Raw genomic sequence first — 21,937 nt, forward strand, 5'->3', positions numbered from 1 at the left:
CCCACCAAAGCAGGTAAGGACAAGAATAGCATCGCTCCTCTGAGCACACTGGGGAGGCGGTGGGCAGGCTACCTTCCGCCCCCTCCCCCCCCCGGTGGACTCAGAGGAGCGATGTTAGTCTCATCCTTACCACATTGGCAGGCATCGCAATGGACCCTTCTCATAATAGAGAGCAGGAAGAGGCTTTGCTCACCTCTCCCTTTTGGAACAGGAAGGGAGGGGGGAGCAAAGCCTCATTCTGCTCTCTGTTAAGAGATAGCGCTCTACTGATGCCCGCTGAAGTGGTTAAGCACAATGCTGGCATTGCTGCTCTGAGCACACCGGGGGGGGGGGGGTAGGCAGAGTGCCAGAGAGAAGAGAGGAGGGGACCCGGGGGTGCACAGGCAGTAAGTCTGTCTGGGGCTCAACGCACCCTAGGGCCAGCCCTGATCTTCAGTTATATTTCTTAGTTTACTTCACTTATACCCTGCCTTTCTCCACAATGGGAGCAGCAGCTTACAAAACACCCTACCCTCCATTTTATCCTCACAACAATCCTGCGAGATAAGTTAGGCTGAGAATGTATAATTGGCTTATCGTCACCCAATGAATTTCTGTGGCAGATGATAACCTGAAGTCATAACCATTACACCATACTGGCCATTATGGGGTTGTGGAGTGGCTTTTGTTGAGCAGTAGGAAGCAACCAGGCCTGGGTCAGTCACGAAAGTTGAGTGGTAACAAGCCAACTGGTGGTTGCTAGTGGGCTGGCCTCCTATCAGTCCTCCCTCAAAGGCCAACAGTCCTGAAAACAGCAGTGTTCCCACCCTCCTGCCTTTTACTGGAAGAAAACAAGATTTGCTAACTGACACATTTGGGTTGCCTAGCAATGGCCACAGAGGGCACTTGTTTCTTAAAGGCACTGTTTCTGTCTTTTTGGAATGTTTTAACCCTGGGAGGCAGTGGGGCCCTTGGATGACCAAGGGGTCAAAGGATTACTGAAGGAGGATAGGGAAATGGCTGAGAAGATGAATGCATTTTTTGCCTCCGTCTTCACTGTGGAAGATGAGAAGTGTTTGCCCGCTCCAGAACCACTAATTTTGGAAGGGGTGTTGAAAGACCTGAGTCAAATTGGGGTGACAAAAGAGGAGGTCCTACAACTGATTGACGAATTAAAAACTAATAAGTCACCGGGTCCGGATGGCATACATCCGAGAGTTCTGAAAGAACTCAAAGGTGAACATGTGGATCTTCTGATAAAAATATGTAATCTTTTTTTGAAATCTGCCTCCGTTCCTGTGGACTGGAAGGTAGCAAATGTCACCCTTATCTTTAAAAAGGGTTCCAGAGGAGATCCAGGAAATTACAGACCCGTCAGTCTGACTTCAATACCGGGAAAGTTGGTAGAAATCATTATCAAGGACAGAATGAGCAGGCACATTGATGAACACAAGTTATTGAGGAAGACTCAGCATGGGTTCTTCTGTAAGGGAAGATCTTGCCTCACTAACCTGTTACAGTTCTTTGAGGGGGTGAACAAACATGTGGACAAAGGGGACCCAATAGATGTTGTTTACCTTGACTTCCAGAAAGTTTTTGATAAAGTTCCTCATCAAAGGCTCCTTAGTAAGCACGAGAGTCATGGAGTAAAAGGACAGGTCCTCTTGTGGATCAAAAACTAGCTGAGTAATAGGAAGCAGAGAGTGAGTATAAATGGGCAGTCTTCGCAGTGGAGGACGGTAAGCAGTGGGGTGCCTCAGGGCTCAGTATGGGTCCTATGCTCTTTAACTTGTTCATTAATGATCTGGAGTTGGGAGTAAGCAGTGAAGTGGCCAAGTTTGCAGATGACACTAAATTGTTCGGGGTGGTGAGAACCAGAGAGGATTGTGAGGCACTCCAAAGGGATCTGTTGAGGCTGGGTGAGTGGGCATCAACATGGCAGATGAGGTTCAATGTGGCCAAGTGCAAAGTAATACACATTGGGGCCAAGAATCCCAGCTACAAATACAAGTTGATGAGTTGTGAACTGGCAGAGACTGACCATGAGAGAGATCTTGGGGTCGTGGTAGATAACTCACTGAAAATGTCAAGTCAGTGTGCGATTGCAATAAAAAAGGCCAACGCCATGCTGGGAATTATTTGGAAGGGAACTGAAAACAAATCAGCCAGTATCATAATGCCCCTGTATAAATCGATGGTGTGGTCTCATTTGGAATACTGTGTACAATATCCTCAAAAAGGATATTATAGCAGAAAACGCAGAAAAGTGCAGAAAACGGCAGAAAAGTGCAGAAAACGGCAACTAGAATGATTAAAGGTTTGGAACACTTTCCCTATGAAGAAACATTAAAACGCTCGGGGCTCTTTAGCTTGGAGAAACATTGATTGCGAGGTGACATGATATAGGTTTACAAGATTATGCATGGGATGGAGAAAGTAGAGAAAGAAGTACTTCTCTCCCTTTCTCACAATACAAGAACTCGTGGGCATTCGATGAAATTGCTGAGCAGCCAGGTTAAAATGGATAAAAGGAAGTACTTCTTTACCCAAAGGGTGATTAACATGTGGAATTCACTGCCACAGGAGGTGGTGGCAGCTACAAGCATAGCCAGCTTTAAGAGGGGACTGGATAAAAATATGGAGCAGAGGTCCATCAGTGGCTATTAGCCACAGTATATATGTGTGTGTGTGTGTATGTATATGTGTGTGTATACACACACACATATATTGGACACTGTGTGACACAGAGTGTTGGACTGGATAGGCCATTGGCCTGATCCAACATGGCTTCTCTTATGTTCTTATGTTCTAAAGCAGAGAAAACAAATTATTTTTTTTAATAATTTTTTTCTCTTTTTTAGGCTGTCATGGCCAGTGACTTTGCTATATCTCAGTTTAAGCACCTCAAGAAGTTGGTTCTAATCCATGGGCACTGGTGTTATTCTCGCTTGGCAAAGATGGTAATTTACTTTTTCTATAAAAATGTGGTAAGTTCAATGCTTTTTTTTGCTTCTATATCAGCCCATCAGACTTTTTCCCCATAGATACAGAAGGTGGTGAGAATGGCAATCAGATATGGCCAACCTGATACAACGTTTGCTATTTCCTGTACCAGATCTATAATAAAAAACCCCAATATTTTCCAATTCCAGTATTTTTGTCCCAATAAATATTGAAAATATATGAAATTGCGTTGGGAAGCCTTTCACCGTTCATAGTTTGTCCACAGAATGACAGCCCTTTCATTTTGAAAGGGATGCTACTGTCAGTGGGAAGTCCTGGCATCTCAAGTCCAAGGACTGGATCTACTCTCACTGAAAATAACGACCTTTAAATTTTAAAAGGCAAATGCACCACTAATGAGCCGGGGGTGCTCTAAATAATAGACTTTAAGGGAGCATTCTTTGCTTTCTGCAAGGAGCCTGCACCCAGTCTGGCTGCCACCAAAGCTATTAGAAAAATAATGGGGCCCAAGAAGAAGAAGAAGATATTGGATTTATATCCCTCCCTCCACTCCAAAGAGTCTCAGAGCGGCTCCCAATCTCCTTTCCCTTCCTCCCCCACAACAGACACCCTGTGAGGTAGATGAAGATATTGGATTTATATCCCACCCTCCACTCCGAAGAGGCTCAGAGCGGCTCACAATCTCCTTTCCCTTCCTCCCCCACAACAGACACCCTGTGAGGTAGATGAAGATATTGGATTTATATCCCGCCCTCCACTCCGAAGAGTCTCAGAGCGGCTCACAATCTCCTTTCCCTTCCTCCCCCACAACAGACACCCTGTGAGGTAGATGAAGATATTGGATTTATATCCCGCCCTCCACTCCGAAGAGTCTCAGAGCGGCTCACGATCTCCTTTACCTTCCTCCCCCACAACAGACACCTTGTGAGGTAGATGAAGATATTGGATTTATATCCCGCCCTCCACTCCGAAGAGTCTCAGAGCGGCTCACAATCTCCTTTATCGCCCTCCCTCCCCCACAACAGACACCCTGTGAGGTGGGTGGGGCTGGAGAGGGCTCTCACAGCAGCTGCCCTTTCAAGGACAACCTCTGCCAGGGCTATGGCTGACCCAAGGCCATTCCAGCAGGTGCAAGCGGAGGAGTGGGGAATCAAACCCGGTTCTCCCAGATAAGAGTCCGCACACTTAACCACTACACCAAACTGGATCTCCTTGGAGGCCAGATCAACTGATTTGCAGCACACGGGGAGGAAGATGTTCAGTGGCACACCTGCACTTTAAACTTGAAAGGATCATAATTTGCAGTGGGAGGAGACTTTGCCTTTGGCGATTGAAAGCTAGGTCTTCTCATTGAAAATAATGGCCCTTTCACATTTAAAGCGCAAGTGTGTCATATACCAACTGGATGTCCAGGACCCTTCCTGTCTCTCTTTTACCCCCACACTTGCTACGTCAGGCTGGGGGGGAGGCACTTGCAAAGTTATCTTTTTGTGTACAAAATTCAGAAAGGGCATTATTGGGAGCATTGTTCCACTATCTCTAGATGTACTTCCCGGAACCATTAAAATGCTCTGATTATTTAATAAATATGATAATAATGCCTTTTCTTACTTTCTGATTAAAATGATTATTTTGCAAGTGGACACCACTAGATTTAGATTCCACTTGATTAGGAGCCCGTTCCAGGCGGTTCACAGGTTTCATATAAACATGTCATTAAATCCCGGTGGAACCCTTAAATAATTTTTAAAAACCATTCAATTAAAAAGGCAAGACGAAACATACTGACCCTGGATGGACAAAAGAGGTTCGTTTGCATTTTTCCAAAAAGGCACAAAAGAAATACCTCTGTGTGATTATACCTTTTTTTTAAAAAAAAAAGGTTATCCTGACAGTTGTTTGCTTAATCCTGGCTATGCTTCTGCATATAGAATGATAAATTATAACCATTCAAAATGGGAGTTGGCTCTGGGTTAGACTGAAAAAGCCTGTCAATACATTTAATTTGATAAGAGCCTCATGCTCGTAATTAGCAACAACAGTAATCAGCTTTAGCAACATAATGGAAAGCTCCATTACACACACCTCCATTCTTAAACGATCCATTTCCAACATATAATGCAGCTTGCTTTGGAAATCCAAATCCTACATTGCTTAAAAGTGAGGAAACAGGCAGTCTTCCAAGGGATATGTGCATCACCTTTATAAAGTTAATTCATGCTTTTTCCCCCCTATGAGTCAATTTTGGAAATCCCAGTCACACTTTACTCCATGGCTACTTTTTAAATCGATGTTAAAATGCTTTTTTTTTTTTTTGTAACACATATCTTGTAGATGTGCTTAATGCTGGGTAAAATGCAGGGAAATGCCACCCCCCCCCAAAAAAAACACACATTGCATTTCTAGTATATGGGCACAATTCAAATAATCTAGGAGCATAAGTGGGGCCCACAACAAAATGTTGTGGACTCTGTTGTGGTTGATTTTCATTAGTACTGAATGGGGGGGGGGGTTTGTCTCTTCTAAGCTGCTTTTGGCATTGTCATTTTAGAGACTTGCTTAATTTTTTTTTATTTTTGTTAATTTGTATTCTTCCCTTTCCCACAAGTGGACTCAGGCGGATAACAACAAAAGTTAAAACAATTAAAAAACCGCAAGCTAAAAGCATAGGATACAATAAAACAAACAACATATATGTCGCAGGCAGCAGATTAAGATAAGGTTAAAATAAGATAGCATCAAGACAGGTGAGGGAGGCCAAGCAGATGGAAATAAGGATGTCTGCTGCCTCAACTGAGGGCCTGGCAGAATAGCTCTGTCTTGCAGGCCCTACAAAATGGCATTAATTCAGGTAGGACCTGGATCTCCACAGGGAGCTGATTCCACCAGGCTGGCGCCAAGGCCAAAAAGGCCCTGGCCCCCGTCAAGGCAAGTCGAACGTCCTTCAGGCCAGGGATGGTCAGGAGATGCTGCGAAGCAGAACACAGCAACCTCTGGGGCACATACGGGGAGAGGTGGTCCTGCAGGTATGTCGGTCCCAGGCCGCATAAGGCTTTAAATGTTAAGATCAAAACCTTGAAGTGGATCCGATACTCTATCGGAGGACAAGGGAAGGCAATAAAGCTTGGAGACAGTCTTTACATTTTCCTGTTATAATGGCTTGCTCGTTTACCTTTATAGGTGGGATGGGACCACAGTCATTTTGTTTATGTGAGGGGAGGAGTAAAGGTTTTGAAGTGTGCCTTGCTCACTCTTGCAGCAGGAGGGTTTGGAGTGAATGTGTGCTTTTCCCGCCTTTTCTATGGACTTTCCTTTCCCGCCTTTTCTATGGGCTTCCAAATACTTCCGAATATTGATTCGGAAGTATATGGGGCGCCATATACGGCTCCCATATAATGCCTGTAAATGGGATTCGGAAGTATACGACGCCGTATACTTCTGAATCAGGGGGTATTCGAAGGTCTATTGAGTTCGGCCGAACTGAATGCACACCCCTACCCAGCAGAACAAGTGCTACTGTGGCAGGGGTAGTGCAATGCATAGGACCTTAGTTCAAATTAGAGAATCCCTCAGATTTTCAAATTGGGATGGAAGCTTTCTGTAGGGACTGTGGCACAGAACCAGTGCATTGAACACACAAGTACCAAGCAGCAGAGATGGGGCATGGACTTTCCACATGCAAAGGAGTTGCATACTGAACTATAGCCCTACCTGTGGGGAATCCTTTAACACTACACTGTAAGAAAAAAAAATGCTAGAAACTAGGACAGGACACTTGTGTTTTAAAAGAAGCTTCTGGGAAGTCAAGGCTGCTGAAGGGGAACCTTAACTTATGTGGTGATAAGTTGCATGGATATGACCTCTAGTTTTCTTTTAAAAGCAAGTAACTTGGAAGCCTGCCACTGCACTGTATTTATTCTAGTTCTTTGTTCTGGCATGGCACACACCTGAAGAAAGAAGCATTCCTATCTATGATAAAAAAAAGCTGAGAGACCAGTTACTGCAAAAACACTCAAAGCCCAGGAACCCCCAGGACTTAATAGAGATATTGGCTTCCTATCTCAGTGGACATAACTTTCTCAGCTCTTAATTTTTCCCAGAATTCAGACTGTGTTGGTTTTAAAAGAGTGACTGGTCTTATGTTTAGGGTGAGTGCCTGCTTGGGGTGGGTTAGAGTTTTCTTTTGGGCTGGGTGGGTTGGGTTGGTCAAGTCTTTAGAAGTTAACAATTTTGTGCAGGGTTTAAAAGCTTGTTGTAGAAATATTTCGATACTTTCATTCAAGATATTACTGTATTATTGCTGTTATTATTTTATTGCTGGATGGGGGCAGGGTGTTTTGTTAACTGTTATTAATTGTTTGGTTAAATTTCTGATCACAAATTGTGTTAGTGGTTGTTTGCAGATTTAATTATTGTTACTGTTTTGTGGATGTTGACGTATCTTTTTAAAGTGTTTACTGGTGCTTCCTTTGTTGCTTGGGGGGTAGATGGGCAACTGCTGTTGTGGGGTTGTGTCTTGTGGTTTGGTTCTCCTGGATCCTGTTGTTGCTTTTTTTTGGAAGGTGTTTTTTTGTTTGTTTGGTTGGTTTTTTTGCTGCACAGTGTGATTTCTTGTGGACTTAGGATTGGTTTTTTAAAGTTCCTTTTTTCCCCATTCTGGTGGGAGGGGACTGGTGGTGGGTGTTGGTGGGTTGCTGTGTTTCTCTGTGTTGCATTGTCTTATACAGACTTCTGGTTTTGCCCCTTTTTCCAGGGTGGGCCTTGCAGCTAGTGTTACTGATACAGTCTTGTGTTACGCTTTGTGACTTGCTTCCTCTGGTTGCCTGATGACGCTTTCTGTCTTTGTTACAGTTTGATTCAAACAATTTTTATTAGTAACATATGGCAATATATTCAATTTCTTATATCATTAATAACTACTTTTTATTTTCTCTATCCCATACATTACTTTCTACCTACCCCTCCCCCCATTACTTGACCCCCATCGGTGTACTATATTCAAAACATCATTATAAAAGGTACCCCTAATTAATAAGAACCAAAGTTCATATCCTCCTCCCACTTACACTTAATCATTATCAAAAATTGTCCAATGTCCTTTTATTTTCCATTCTTTTTCTACGTATCTTCTGAACTTCTTCCACTCCATCTTAAATACTTCTAAATCATAGTCTCTTAAAGTTCTTGTTAACTTATCCATTTCATTCCATGTCATAACTTTAACAATCCAATCCCATTTCTCTGGTATTTTTTCTTGCTTCCACAACTGCGCATACAATGTCCTAGCAGCTGAGAGCAAGTACCAGATTAAAGTTCTGTCTTCTTTTGGAAATTTTTCCATTTGTAATCCTAACAGAAAAGTCTCCGCAACTTTGTTAAATTCATATCTCAAGATCTTAGAAATCTCTTGCTGAATCATCTGCCAAAACATTTTAGCTCTTTCACAAGTCCACCACATATGGTAGAAAGAACCTTCATGCTTTTTACCTGTCTTTGTTACAGTTTGAAATCAAGTTCGGGTTCAGTTGATTTTGGCCTTATTGGTGGGGGGGGGCATTGTTGCTGGGTTGGTTGACTGTCAGGAACAACCAGTTAGAGTCAAGATGCATTATAAGACCTAGGTGTTCACCGAGTATAACTAAGAATGGAACAAGGGAAGAATACAGCAGCATATAACTACAAACATGAACACCTAAACATGAGATAATGACATTTAGAAGTGTGCCAGTGGCACCGTCCGATAAGTGAAGGACAGTGCTTGGTGGTATAAGATTAAATGAAAAGGGTGTCCCCTCATACTTCATAGGGGGGGTGGGATTTGTTGCCAGAAAGCACCATTATAATCTAGATGCCAAAATGCCAGTGGTAACTGCAGTTATAAGTGGATAAACATATTAAACAAGAGTAAAAACGTTGCAATTTTGGATTCAGAACAGGTGGGGTTAATAAAATGCCTGAGAACTAAGTTTGACTGCAGTGGCATCTTTAAGACCAACACAATCTGAGTTCTGGGAAAAAACTGAGAACTAAGCAGCTTAGTTATTAATTATGTCTACTGAGATAGGAAGTCAATATCTCTGTTATGTCCTGGGGGTTCCATTGCGTTGGCTGTTTTTATGATGACTAGTCTCTCAGCTTTGTTGTGATAGAAAAAGAATGCTTCTCTCTTTGGGAATATGCCATGCCAGAACCAAGATGTGGAATAAGTATGGTGCAATGACAGGTTCCCAAGATACTTGCTTTTAAAAAAGCAAAGGTGATATTTGCATGCCACTTGGCATGCCAGTTAAGGTTCTCCTTGAGCAGCCTTGATTTTTCATCAGCTTCTTTTAGAACCCAAGTGCCCTAGTTTCCAAGATTTTCTTTCAGTGACAAACAAGTGGAGTGTTGAGGGATTCCACACAGGTATTACTTCTGTGAGGCTGTGGTTCAGTGGGCAGATGCTTGACATGCAGGAAGTCCATGCCAATTCTGTTTCCATTGTTGTTTAACATCTATATGCACCCTCTCACCCAGTTGACATGGAATTTTGGGCTAGGTTGCCACTAGTATTCTGAGAGCACCCTGCTGTATTTGTTAATGGGCAGCCAGCTGGCCAGATACCAGATAGGGTCACCAAGTCTAACTCAGAAAATACCTGGGGACTTTGGGGGTGGAGCCAGGAGACTTTCCATTCCTAAAATAAATAAATAAAAATACAGCAGTGCAGTTCCCCTGAATACAGTCTCCATTTCCTCATCCCCCAGCAGCTGGCTGCACTTCCACTTCCTCTCTCACACACACACACACACACAGAGAAAGCAGCCCAAATAAACACAGTTTGGAAGCACATACTTTGTGGTCTCACTGGGGCAATTTACTCACCATGGGAGTTGTTGAATGCTATATACTCAACCAAGTTCTTCAGACTAACACGGGGAAAACACAGGTTCTGCTTGACTATTTACTCTCTATTTTTCTGCGCAAATGAGTTCAGGAGGGACTGAAAAAGAAACAGAGAACTGGGCTGCTTCCTTTCCTTTCTCACAACAGCCACGTTGTTCTGCAAGCTTGACGTGCCCCCATTCAGCCTGGCTTTAGTGATTTAAAGGCACATATACCTTTCTAATAGCAATGAGTTCCAAGCATCTTCTTAAGCCTTCCGAGATGGAAAGGCATATGGTAGCTGCTGGGGTGAGGTTTCTCCCCGCTGGCCAGCTGGCTGGGAGCAGGAAAGAGCCTGCAAAATGGGGCGATCCCCCGCTGAGATCTGGGGATTGGCAAGCCTAATACCAGCCCATTGAATCTGGTCAAACCGTTGAAGACTGTGGTTAGATGGTTGAAAAAGAGTGGGCTGAAACTAAATCCTTCAAAGATGGAGGTTCTGTGGCTGGGGAAGGGGGATTTGGGATTGTGGTGCCAACTCCCAGCTCTTGACAGGGTCCCACTAACATTAGTACTGACCACCAAGGGCCTGGGTGTAATCCTGGATTACAGGAGGCCCAGGTTGCAAATGTAGCTAGAATGGCATTTCTCCAACTACTCCATATCAGGCAGTTGGCCCCTCGCCTGTCTCACCCTGACTTACCACAGTAATTCATGCAACGATCACCTCCAAACCAGATTATTGTAATTTACATATGGCAGCCCCTGAAAGTGACCTGGAAATTATAACTGGTCCAGAGTGCAGCAGTGTAGGTCCTAACTGGGATTTCACTAGCAGTAAACATTCAACCAGTGTTTTGCCTGCTGCACTGGCTCCAGATTGAACACCAAATCAGGTTCGAGGCCCTCCCACCCTCCACCCTCCATCGGTCATTGTTCCTCTCCCTTATGAGAGAGAATAGATAGCATATTAATTTTAATGTAATTTGTTAAATTGATAGCATTTTAATTGTTTTAACTATTTATAATTGATTATTATAATTATAATTTAAATATTTTTGTATGGTTGGAGATGTTGTACACTGACTTGAGCCCCATATAGGGGGAGGGTGGTTTATGGATCAAATAAATAAATAAAAAGCATATAAGAAGTATGTATGGACATGCAAATAATATCCTATTACAAACATTGACTCATAACATATTCCCACCAGGCCTATGTCAACCTGCTCTTCTGGTACCAATTTTTCTGTGCTTTCTCGGGGGCCTCCATGATAGACTACTGGCAAATGATCTTTTTCAATTTGTTTTTCACATCTGTGCCACCCATCCTTTCTGGAGTCCTGGACAAAGATATTTCTGCAGAAACTCTGTTAAGTTTGCCTGAGCTATACAAGAGTGGACTAAATTCAGAGGTACACCTTTCTGTTCAAGTGTGTTTCATGGGTTCCCACAAGCCTGAAATCACAACCTGTGTAATTATCCCAATGTGAAATGTTCTTCATAAAATAGATGTCAAGGATATCTGTGGCTCTGTCTGTCCTGTACTAGTTTTATCAAGGGGTCTCACAAGGCTAGTCGAAGGCTCAAAGGATACGTTATTTGGAGTTTCATTGTTCTTTCCTCTGTGTGTATGTGTGTGTTTTAAAGCCAAAGCAGCTGGACAGGAAAAAGAATGGAAGGTGGGGGGGGGGGGGGAGAGAGACTTCTTGACTATTTCCTCTGGGAAGCCATGCTTTTCAACCAATAGTTTTGAGCTCAGAAATTACTGGGGAGAAGGGAGAAAGTTAAACAATTTTTTCCAGGGCGTCCTTCCACTAATCTTCAGGGACCCTTCCTCCAGCCTAAATACACTTTGCCCAGGTTGGTTTCAGTCAAAGCAAGCATGGAGGGAAGAATCTTCAGTGTGTAGTTGCATTTCAGCTGCGTATAAAAGTATACCATTCCAATGGCTTGTCTAGTACTGGGAGTAGAAACACAATGAGATCAAAAGATATTAATAAAGCTATGAAATTATCTGTGGCACTTTAGAAAGCAAATCATTATTTACACTGCTATTTTGCAATTCCAGTTATAATTCTATTTATTTGGGAAACCTTTGTAATTGTTATCATTTTCCTACATATAGTACTTGCAGTATGAAAAGCTCTTTAGCTTCCTTCCCTTGCCCTCACAACACCCCCAGTTTTACACATAGGGTACTGAAGCTCAGACCATTACCTGTCTAAGGGCAGCTTATCAAGTTTACATCTGAATGGAGTACTGAATATCTGTTTCCCAGATCTGTGTCTAACACTGTTCTCATTATGAATGTTTCTCAGTCTTTGAGCCATACCTGATACACAGATAATTGCCAGTTGGCACAACACTCACCTCTGTTCTTGTCAGTAAAAGGAAAGTTTTTGCAATTTTCTATTCCTTGTAGGCTTCATGAGGGAAATAAAATTATGACTCCCTTCACAGGGTATTCAGCATTCTGGGCTATCATGCTAAGGATGAGAAACACACAGTAACAATCAATGTGCAATTTGTTTTGCCCCTAAGATGGTAATCAGGGTCTATCACTCTGAGGTTCCAGTGAACATATGAAGCGACCTTCCCTTGGTCCCCTCAGTGTGGTTGGCAGCAAGTCTCCAAGGTCTCAGAAGGAGGAAGTTCTTTTCCAGTATCTGCAAAGCCTTTTCACCGGAGATGCCAGGAACTGAACTCTCTGCATTCAAAACATACATTCTGTTACTGAGCCCCAGGCCCTACCCTATGCCCTTGCACAGATACTCAGATAGAGTTCACAGTATCTGCCTCCTGCCTGATTCTACAGATATAACTTGATATCACTGGGTGCCTGCCCTTCAAGGTCATTGGAGTAGAAGAAGCTGGGTCATTGGGGGCACAGGTACATGGATAGTGACTGACTGGCCAGCTGCCCCTTTCAGATTACAGTGCAAACTCTTGAAGCTAGAGGGAAGGTGGCAGAAATGCAGAACATAGAAAAGCTGTGAAGGGAACTTATTGATTTTCTCTCCCAGGACTGGTCTCAGTATTTTAGAGGGAAAAAGGGAGGAAATACACAACACATAATAAAATGAGGTATGGCCATAAAGGTAAAAAAATTCAGTACATGATGCAATGAATTATGACCATTAGTAAAGTAAAATAATTGACAAGTCTGTCAGCTTTTTAAGACACTGTTTCAATACCCTCTTCAGAATTATTTCTGTTACAGTCCTGTTGCAGAATGGCCTTGAACAGTTGTTGCAGACTGTCTGTAAAAAACAACAGTAAAAAAAAAAACCCGTCATCTTCAAGTACGATGCAACATCTAAATGGACTTATTTCCAGCAGGGAAAAAAAATTGCACCTTCTGTTTATATCAGCCAAACAAAGGGGTACGTTTAAGTCACACATCTATAACACATAAAGTATAAATCAGCAGTAACAGCAGTACAAAGAAAAAAATAAGGATGCAACAAAAAGAAATTAAAGAGCTCACACTTAGAATTCCAAAAATACCTGTGATCTGATTTCGCATCTAGAGTTCTGATAATTTTTCATGCACAGCTCTGATAACAAAGAGGCCAAAGTAAATGCAAAATGTATCAGTCCCACTTACATGCGAACTGAGGAGCCAAAAAAAATCAAATGTTTATTTTAAAACAACCAAGTAACAGATGTATACATAAATACAAAATTACATGAGATACATTGCCAGCCTATGCCCCCTTATGTCCTTCCAAGGAGCCAAAATTTTAAAGGGACTGCAGACATGTAAAATTGCCATGTCATAAAAAAAGGGGGAAAGACTGATTCTTGTTGTGGCATGGAAGTAGAGGGGAAAGGCCCCTACGCCCTGTGTCCTGCCCTGAACTATCCCTCTGGTCAATCTAATTGCTGACCTCTGGGCAGCTTGGTGCTAATGATCATTTATTACTTACACTGCAAGAAAAATCAGATTATGACCAGAGCATTTGCAAGGGCAGCTGTAGGTGATAGATCTTAGCATGCAGTACCTAGTACACTATTGGCCTTAAGCAAATTATAGTAACATGGTGGTGATGGCAGGATAGAGGTTGTTGAAAATGCAAACTTCACGAGCCTGCTTTGCCACTGTTTCCATGGCAGCTTTGATCCAATTCCACATTGTCAGGAATCACTAAATAACCTCCATATCCAAGCTTAGCAACATAGAAAGTGTATTACCCCTACTCCTTCAGTGCTTGGAGGAGCTTGCTGAAATAGGTCTGCGGAGATGAGAACAGCATCACTATAACGATGAGCTGCAAAATACCAATAATGTAAAACTATGTGAGTCCCTTGAAAATCACTGTTCTCGTCATTTGCTTACAGATATATAAACCACTGACATTTTGTGTTGCCATTTTGGAGGCTTTCTACCAGAGTCTCATCTGCTTCTTTGTCCCTTATCTAGTAAGTATTTAAAGCATTTCCTAAACTGGATTAGATCCGCTGGTACTCTTCAGCTAGTGTAACAGCACTTACGTTGACAGAACAGTACTTCTCTTGGCAGAGAGAGGTGTTGCCAATTCGCCCCTCCCGCTGCAGCCCCTCCACAATCTTCATGAGGGAGGTGGGAAAGTGTCATTATGTGATTTTCATTATGCTCACAATACTTTAGATCCAAGCCACTGTCTTTTATGAAGGCAAAACCATCTATAGTCAACTCAACGTGTCTATGGTCGCTTCTGCTTTTCAGGTACATTACGATTCTGATATCGGTGTTTTCACATTTGGGACAATTGTCAACACGGTTTCCCTCTTTACCATTCTGTTTCACCAAGCTTTAGAAGTTAAAACTTGGGTATGTATACGAAGCTCTCGACTGGTTATGATATCTTTACCTGCTTTTAGAAGTGGCTGTTGCTATTATTTCTACACACTTAGAGCAGCAGAATACCACAGAGAATGCAGATAAATAAACAGCATAGAATTCCTCAGGAAATAAACCTCCTGCATGGAAACTGATCCGTGGTCTTCAGATCTGTTGTAATTCCAGGAGAACTCCAGGCTCCATCTTGAGGTTGGTAACCCAAGCCTAGAACCAAGCCAACTGGCCTTCTAGTGCTGCCAGCACCACAGGGGCCCTTCCTGGTAAGGGCCACTCCAGCCCTGCTGCTAAACCCTACACATTTGTTCTCTCAGAGGGTATGGAATTCAAAAAATGTCTTATGGACTCATGGTCCAAAGGCCATCAGAAGTGGAGTCATGTTTTGTGCAATTTGCATAATCCAGTCTCTGGGTACATTTCCATAACTTGGATTTCCTCGTTTTAGATTTTTCTTTAAGTTTCATTGAGCAAATGCCTCCAACAACAGAGAGGCTGTATTTCCTCCAGGGAATATTCTTCCCGTGGCTACGTGTTCAGTCTCGCTTTTGAACCAATGCTGAGAATTACACATTCTCCATCATCCTGCACCAGAATCGTAGCAATGTAAATTAATTTGGGTTGTTATTATAATTGCCATTTTTGTCACTTCTGCTCACAGACGCTGTTCCATGGGATCACAATAATTGGGAGTATTCTGCTCTACTTGGTTTTCTCAGCCATCTACAACGCTGCCTGCGTCATTTGCAACCATCCCACCAATCCTTATTGGATTATAGAGATGCAGTTCTCAAACCCCACTTTTTATCTCATATGCCTCATCACTCCAACTGTAGCACTTCTACCAAGGTTTGAGCAGTTGCATCTATTCCTTTATATTACAATACATGTCTCTGGCCTGCAGTTAGATTTTCTTTAAGAATGAAATCCAGCGCCTTTAAACCTGATGCCAGGAGTGTGGGAAATATACATGCAGCATGAGCATGCAGTGTGATGCCTGCCCAGACTGCAGATCCCTAGCTGGCTAATGATGCAAGCAAAAGCCAGGTGAAAGTTTAAACCAGGGGTGTCAAACGCGCTGCCCAGTGGCTGAATCAGGCCCCCAGAGGGCTCTTAGAAGCCCCCGAGCAACTGGCTGTCATCTGCTTCCTTCTACCTCTCTCATTTCCTTCTGCATCACAGCTTGCTTTGCAAGGCTTGCTCAATTGCATAAGAGCTACAAAGCAAAACCTCTATTTTCTCCATTGGCTGAGGCTTCTCCCTTGGGGAGGAAGGGGGGGGAGGCAGAGCTTGTTTTTCCAGGCTCTCTCAATCACACAGCAGAGCTACTGAACCAAGCCTCTCTTCCTTCTATTGGCTGAAACTTCTCCCCCATCAGTCCCCTGGGGAAGGAAGGAAAGAGCCAGAGCTTCCTTTGCCCCATTTCCTGGATCCTATGGGAGAAATACAAAGAAAGCACCTTTAAAACCAACAACTGCTAATGTTTTAAGCATATTTTAAGTTTTTTTAAAAAAATTAATTGTGTTTGTCTGTGTCCTTTATAAAGTTTATATCTCTGCTACCTAATCTTAAATAGGTACACATATGGCCCGACCCAACATGGCCCAGCCCAAACCAACATGGCTTGACCCAACAAGGTCTCATTTATGTCAGATCCGACCCTCATAACAAATGAGTTCGACTCTCCTGGTTTAAACAATGCATTCACTTCTTAGCCAAGTGTTCTTACACATCTGGCATAACATTTCAATTGGGTATCAGAGATTACTGATCCAAATCCTCAACTCCTACTTCTCACAGTGGCCTATTCCCCATTTGGGACAAGAAGTCCATTCACAACCTACTTTTCACAGTTGGTCTGGTTACTTCAAAGTAGCCTCAACAAACTTTGTTGTCAGTTGGCCACTGGGAGTAATGACTCAAGGGTTCACTTCTGACTTGGAGAATTTCCTGAGGTAACTATGCTTCTGGGGAAATAATAGGAATAGCATCTGAGACATCAGTCTTTAAGGGCTACAAGTTAAGGAGAATTCTCTCAAAAAGAAGTTGCAATACACAGAGGAGAATTTTTTTTTCTTGGATGGTGTTGAATGCACATCATCTGGTTTTGTGATTGCCCTCATCTGCCATAACCACAAGAACTTGTACTGGTAAAGATACAGAAGAACATGTACAATAAAAACTAGATATGCAGCATGTGCCCGTGCTCCTGTGAGGTTCACCAAGTAACACTCAGATAGACTTCCTCAATATAAGCATAGGTGAAGCTTTATTATCAATATGCTACTAGGACAGAACTCTTCTCACTGTAGAATCATTGCTAGGAATTGTTAGAGTATTTTGCACGCAGCAGAAGAGCTGAAGGAGAGGGACAGGCAAAACACAGGAATTAATAGACAAGAGAAACAGCTGTATTCAATGGTAGATATATTTACCAGGAAAAGTATCCAATATTCAGAGTCGTTGCCAGGCCAAGGTCATACACAGTAATCAGTACACACTTCAGTAGATAACAGTATACAGCAGTAAGTATACACAGCACGATAGATAACAGTATACAGCAGTAAGTATACACAGCACGATCCAAGCACAGTAGCATAGGATCCAACACCAGCAGTGATCGCTGCCACCCAGATAGCGGGCCTCACAGAACCCACAATCCTTACAGGCAGACTGAGCAGGCTCACTGAGCTTCCCTAAGTACACGTACCAATCATCAGGGTTGCATCAGCTCTGTGAGTCAGCACAAAGCCTAATTACAGGTGAGGTCATCCCACCTTACCTCAGTAACAGGTAACAGCTGGATCATGATGCAGCATGACTCAGCATGACATTGCAGAAACAACATTACTATTACTAAGATGGAGTCAGTCAGCCATTTTTGGACTGAGTTCCAACATTCTCCTCTTAATAGTTCTGTTCGTTTCTCAATCCGAGCTTTTTACAGTGCTCATTATGCTTTTCCATAGTCTGGGGTTTGGTAAACATATCTGCTGTATTGTGGCCAGTATCACAATACCTTATGTTTATCAACCCTTCCATGATACATGATCTGACATTCTGGTACCTTATGTCAGTGTATCTATTCCTTGTCTTTACTCCTTCTGCTTTTGCAATCTCAATCACAGCTCGATTGTCTTCCAGAACTTCAACAGGCTTCTCTGCCTCTATATGCAGGTCCTTTAGTAGCTGTCTAAACCATTCTACCTCAGTACAAGCAGTAGAAAGGGCGCAGAACTCTGCTTCTGTGGTGGACAAGGCAACCACACGCTGCTTTTGTGTCTTCCAGCATACTAACACCTCTCCCAAATATATGGAAAGACCTGTTGTTGACTTTCTGGTTTCACAGTCACTTGCAAAACTTGCATCTGTATAGACTTTCAGTGCTAGCTCCCCCCTAGGTTCGATATAAAGACACCAGTCAGCAGTGTTCTTTAAATATCTCAACACTCGCTTAGCAGCAATCCAGTGATTCTGCTTAGGGTTCTGGGTAGCTCTTGCCAACAGATTACAGGCTACTGATATGTCTGGCCGTGTCCAATTACTGATATAGCTCAGACTACCAATTAACGACCTGTACATTTCAACATTACATGGTGGGCTATCTGTAACATCATTTACAAAGCCAGTCACCATAGGGGTTGAAACAGTTTTGCAATCAGTCATCTTGTACTTGTCCAACAAATCTATGATTTTAGGTTTTTGTGACAGTTTAAAACCTTGTGTAGTTTTTGCAATATCTACACCCACATAGGTCTGTACAGTACCAAGATTTCTCAGTTTAAACTTCTTACTTAAGGCTGAAACAATATCATCTGTTTGTTTCTTTGTCTTGGTTAGAATCCCCAAGTCATCCACAAAAGTAAGAACAATACATCTTGTTTCACCACTTCCCTTGGTAAACACACATGGATCAGCAATGCTCTGGGTAAACCCTAGCTGTTTAAGTGTACCCACTAGGCATTTTGACCATTGATGACCACTTTGCTTTAGACCATACAAGCTCTTATTTAGCAACCAGTATCCCTTTCCAGTACCAGGAATACCTTCTGGTCTCTTTAAATAAATTTGGTGCTCCAAATTAGCATTTAGGTATGCCACACAGACATCCAAATGGGTAAAATGGAGTTTTTCTCTGGCTGCCACAGTTAACGCAGTCAGAAGTGAACTGCTCTTTAACGTTGGAGCAAACACTTCGTCGTAAGTCTCATTAGTCTGTCTGCAACCTTGTGCTACAAGCCTCGCCTTATACTTTTTTCCCCCAGACTGGTCTGTTTTCACCTTGTATACCCATCTACTGCCTATGGGTTTTACACCAGCAGGTACAGTATCAGTCTCAACATAAACATTTAAACGTTTCAGGGAAGAAAGTTCATCGTCCATAGCAGCCTTCCAGTTACACTGCTCTTCCTTGGACAAAGAGAAAATGTCAGTATATTTCTCAGGCTCATGTATAGCAGACATTACAGGACTAAATCTCTCAGGAGCTCTTCTTTCACGTGTAGATCTCCTCAATGCAGGCTCATCAGTTGGCACATTCCTCCCGGATAATTCCTCACTGGTAGGCATCATATCCGTCTCCTCCTCGTCAGGCATCTCTTCTTTTGGGGTTAACTCAGCCGCCTCTCCCTCCTCTGGGTTGCTAGGCATCGAGCTGACTTGTAACCGGATTCCTTGGTCATCCTCAGGACAGAACGCTGGCGATTGGGTGCAACGATCCCAGCCCTCTGATCTCTCCAGAAACGTGGCTGAAGCACTAATCACCACCTCACGACTGTCGAGCGTGCCAAAACGATAACAGCTCCCGTTTCTCTCATACCCGAGAAACCTCATACGTCTAGCCTTCAGTTGGCCTTTACGTCTGAGCTGTTGAGGAATATGAACAAAAGCTGTAACTCCACATACATGCAAATTTGCCAAGTTAGTTACCTTGTCATGCCATAGGCTTGCTGGTATTTTGCCAGTAGATGAACACCAAACTCTGTTCAGGTTGTAGTTGGCACAGCACATAGCCTCTGCCCAAAATCTCCAGGGCATATCTGCATCACGTAACATACACTGGCACATGTCTTGCAATGTACGGCCTCTTCTCTCACAAAAAGCATTATGGGTAGGTCTGTATGGAGCAGTCAATCTGTGCTCAATCCCAAGCTCTGCAAACAAACTTTGAAAACGTTTATTAACAAATTCCGAGCCTCTATCAGAAATAATGCATGCAGGCACATTTCCAGTTTTTCTCTTAACAAACCTTAGCCAATTCTGCATATTTTGAAAGGTTTCAGTTTTAGCTTTCAACAGGTAAACAAACCCATACCTTGAATAGTGATCTTCTATACTTAAGACATATTTGGCCCCGCCCACTGACTCCTTAAAGGGCCCTATCAGGTCTAAGAACACTAGGTCAAGAGGTTTCTTACTAGTAAATTTACTTGGAGTACACACAGGAGCTTTTGTAGACTTCACCAGCTTGCAGATTTCACAGTCAAGAAATTCCTTGCAAGGTTTAAGACTAAGGCCTTCTGCCTGTTCCACAGTCTTCTTTAGAGCAGGAAAACCAGCATGGCCTAATTTCCTGTGTAAAAGATGACAGCAATTATCATGCACTGGTTTATTCACACAGACGTTATTACACGTTTGTACCTTGGTATGCAAGAAGTATAAATCTTCCTTCAGCATTGCCTTTACACACACACCGTCTCTGGTGTTCTTCAGCTCACAGCACGAGGTGTCAAATTGCAGTTTGGAACCTTCCCTGCACAGAGCAGACACAGACAGCAGATTCATCTTAAGTGAAGGAACAAAACCCATATGCAGCTCCTTCCTTAGGCTTGGCAGGAACACTTTCCCTCTGCTAAAAACAGTTGCTTTAACTCCATCTGCCAAAACAACAGACTGGTTATCAACAGGTGTGTAAGAAGTAAACAAACTCCTCTCTCTACAGAGGTTCTCCGACGCTCCGCTGTCAATTAGGAAAGATTGAGTGTGATTAGTTGACTTACCAGTAGTAACGAGATGCACATTACCACTCTTATCAGCAGACCTCATTTCAGACCGTCTCTCTTTCCCTTTCTGGCCTTGACAATTCCTAAACAAATGTCTAGATGAGCCACACCGGAAACATTTCTTCCTTACAGCCATTACATTACCTGTTTGACAGTCAGGATCCTCCTTAACAGTAAATCCACTGCCCCTCTCTGGCTTACAGACAGGCTTTTTCTCCGCACGTAGAGAGGAATTGGACTGTCTCTTGCCATATTCATCAAGAAGCCGTCCAGTTACGACGTTCATGGTTAACCCTGTCTCAGGCAAACCCTCCAGGCTCGTTATCACAGCGTCATATGATGCATCTAAAGAACTTAAAAGTATGCACACCTCCTGTGATTCAGAAAACATTTGGTTATGCTCTCTTAGCTCTAGAAACATCCTACGCATAGACTCTATATGAGATAACATATCTGCATTAGCTGCCAGTCTGGTATGCAGAAGCTTCCTCACCAAACGAATCTGAGAACCGACAGTTCCTCGGACGTAAATTTCCTTCAAAGCATTCCAGCAGTCATGAGCCTTCTCCAGTCCTGCTATATGCACCAGCTGGGAGTCGTCTAGAGAAAGACCTATTAAAGACAAAGCCTTAACATCCTTTTTACGCAAAAGGTCTGCAGCTTTTCTGTCTTCAGCAGCTGCCAACAACCCCCGTAAAGGAGCAGCCACCACCTCCCACAGCTCTTGGTGCTTTAATAACAGACTGACCTTCTGGGACCACGTAGCATAGTTAGTCCCATTCAGCTTAGTAATGCTGAGCCCAGAGAAGGAAACAACATTTGCAGCTTCCATCTCTGCTACTTATCACTGGACACCTGGGCAACTTGGCAGTCTGCCTCCGTCTCTTCCAAAACACTGTGTTGCCTCCTCTGTCTTCAGAACAGCAGCACCTCTGGAAACACTGGGAGCACTGGGAGCTCTGGGCCCATAACCAATGTTAGAGTATTTTTGCACGCAGCAGAAGAGCTGAAGGAGAGGGACAGGCAAAACACAGGAATTAATAGACAAGAGAAACAGCTGTATTCAATGGTAGATATATTTACCAGGAAAAGTATCCAATATTCAGAGTCGTTGCCAGGCCAAGGTCATACACAGTAATCAGTACACACTTCAGTAGATAACAGTATACAGCAGTAAGTATACACAGCACGATAGATAACAGTATACAGCAGTAAGTATACACAGCACGATCCAAGCACAGTAGCATAGGATCCAACACCAGCAGTGATCGCTGCCACCCAGATAGCG

General features: G+C 43.1%; 1 protein-coding gene across 1 annotated transcript in view; it reads left to right on the forward strand.

Moving 5' to 3' along the window:
• Window positions 1-21,937, forward strand: part of ATP10B (ATPase phospholipid transporting 10B (putative)) — a 115,066-nt gene that overhangs the window by 86,517 nt on the left and 6,612 nt on the right. Inside the window, exons 16-20 of the mRNA XM_060240639.1 lie at window positions 2,841-2,966; window positions 11,022-11,222; window positions 14,152-14,232; window positions 14,519-14,623; window positions 15,309-15,496. Of these exons, the coding sequence (XP_060096622.1) occupies window positions 2,841-2,966; window positions 11,022-11,222; window positions 14,152-14,232; window positions 14,519-14,623; window positions 15,309-15,496 (701 nt within the window). The remainder of the gene's footprint in view (window positions 1-2,840; window positions 2,967-11,021; window positions 11,223-14,151; window positions 14,233-14,518; window positions 14,624-15,308; window positions 15,497-21,937) is intronic.

The sequence above is a fragment of the Heteronotia binoei genome, chromosome 5 (genome assembly GCF_032191835.1).
Source record: "Heteronotia binoei isolate CCM8104 ecotype False Entrance Well chromosome 5, APGP_CSIRO_Hbin_v1, whole genome shotgun sequence".
NCBI lineage: Eukaryota > Metazoa > Chordata > Lepidosauria > Squamata > Gekkonidae > Heteronotia > Heteronotia binoei.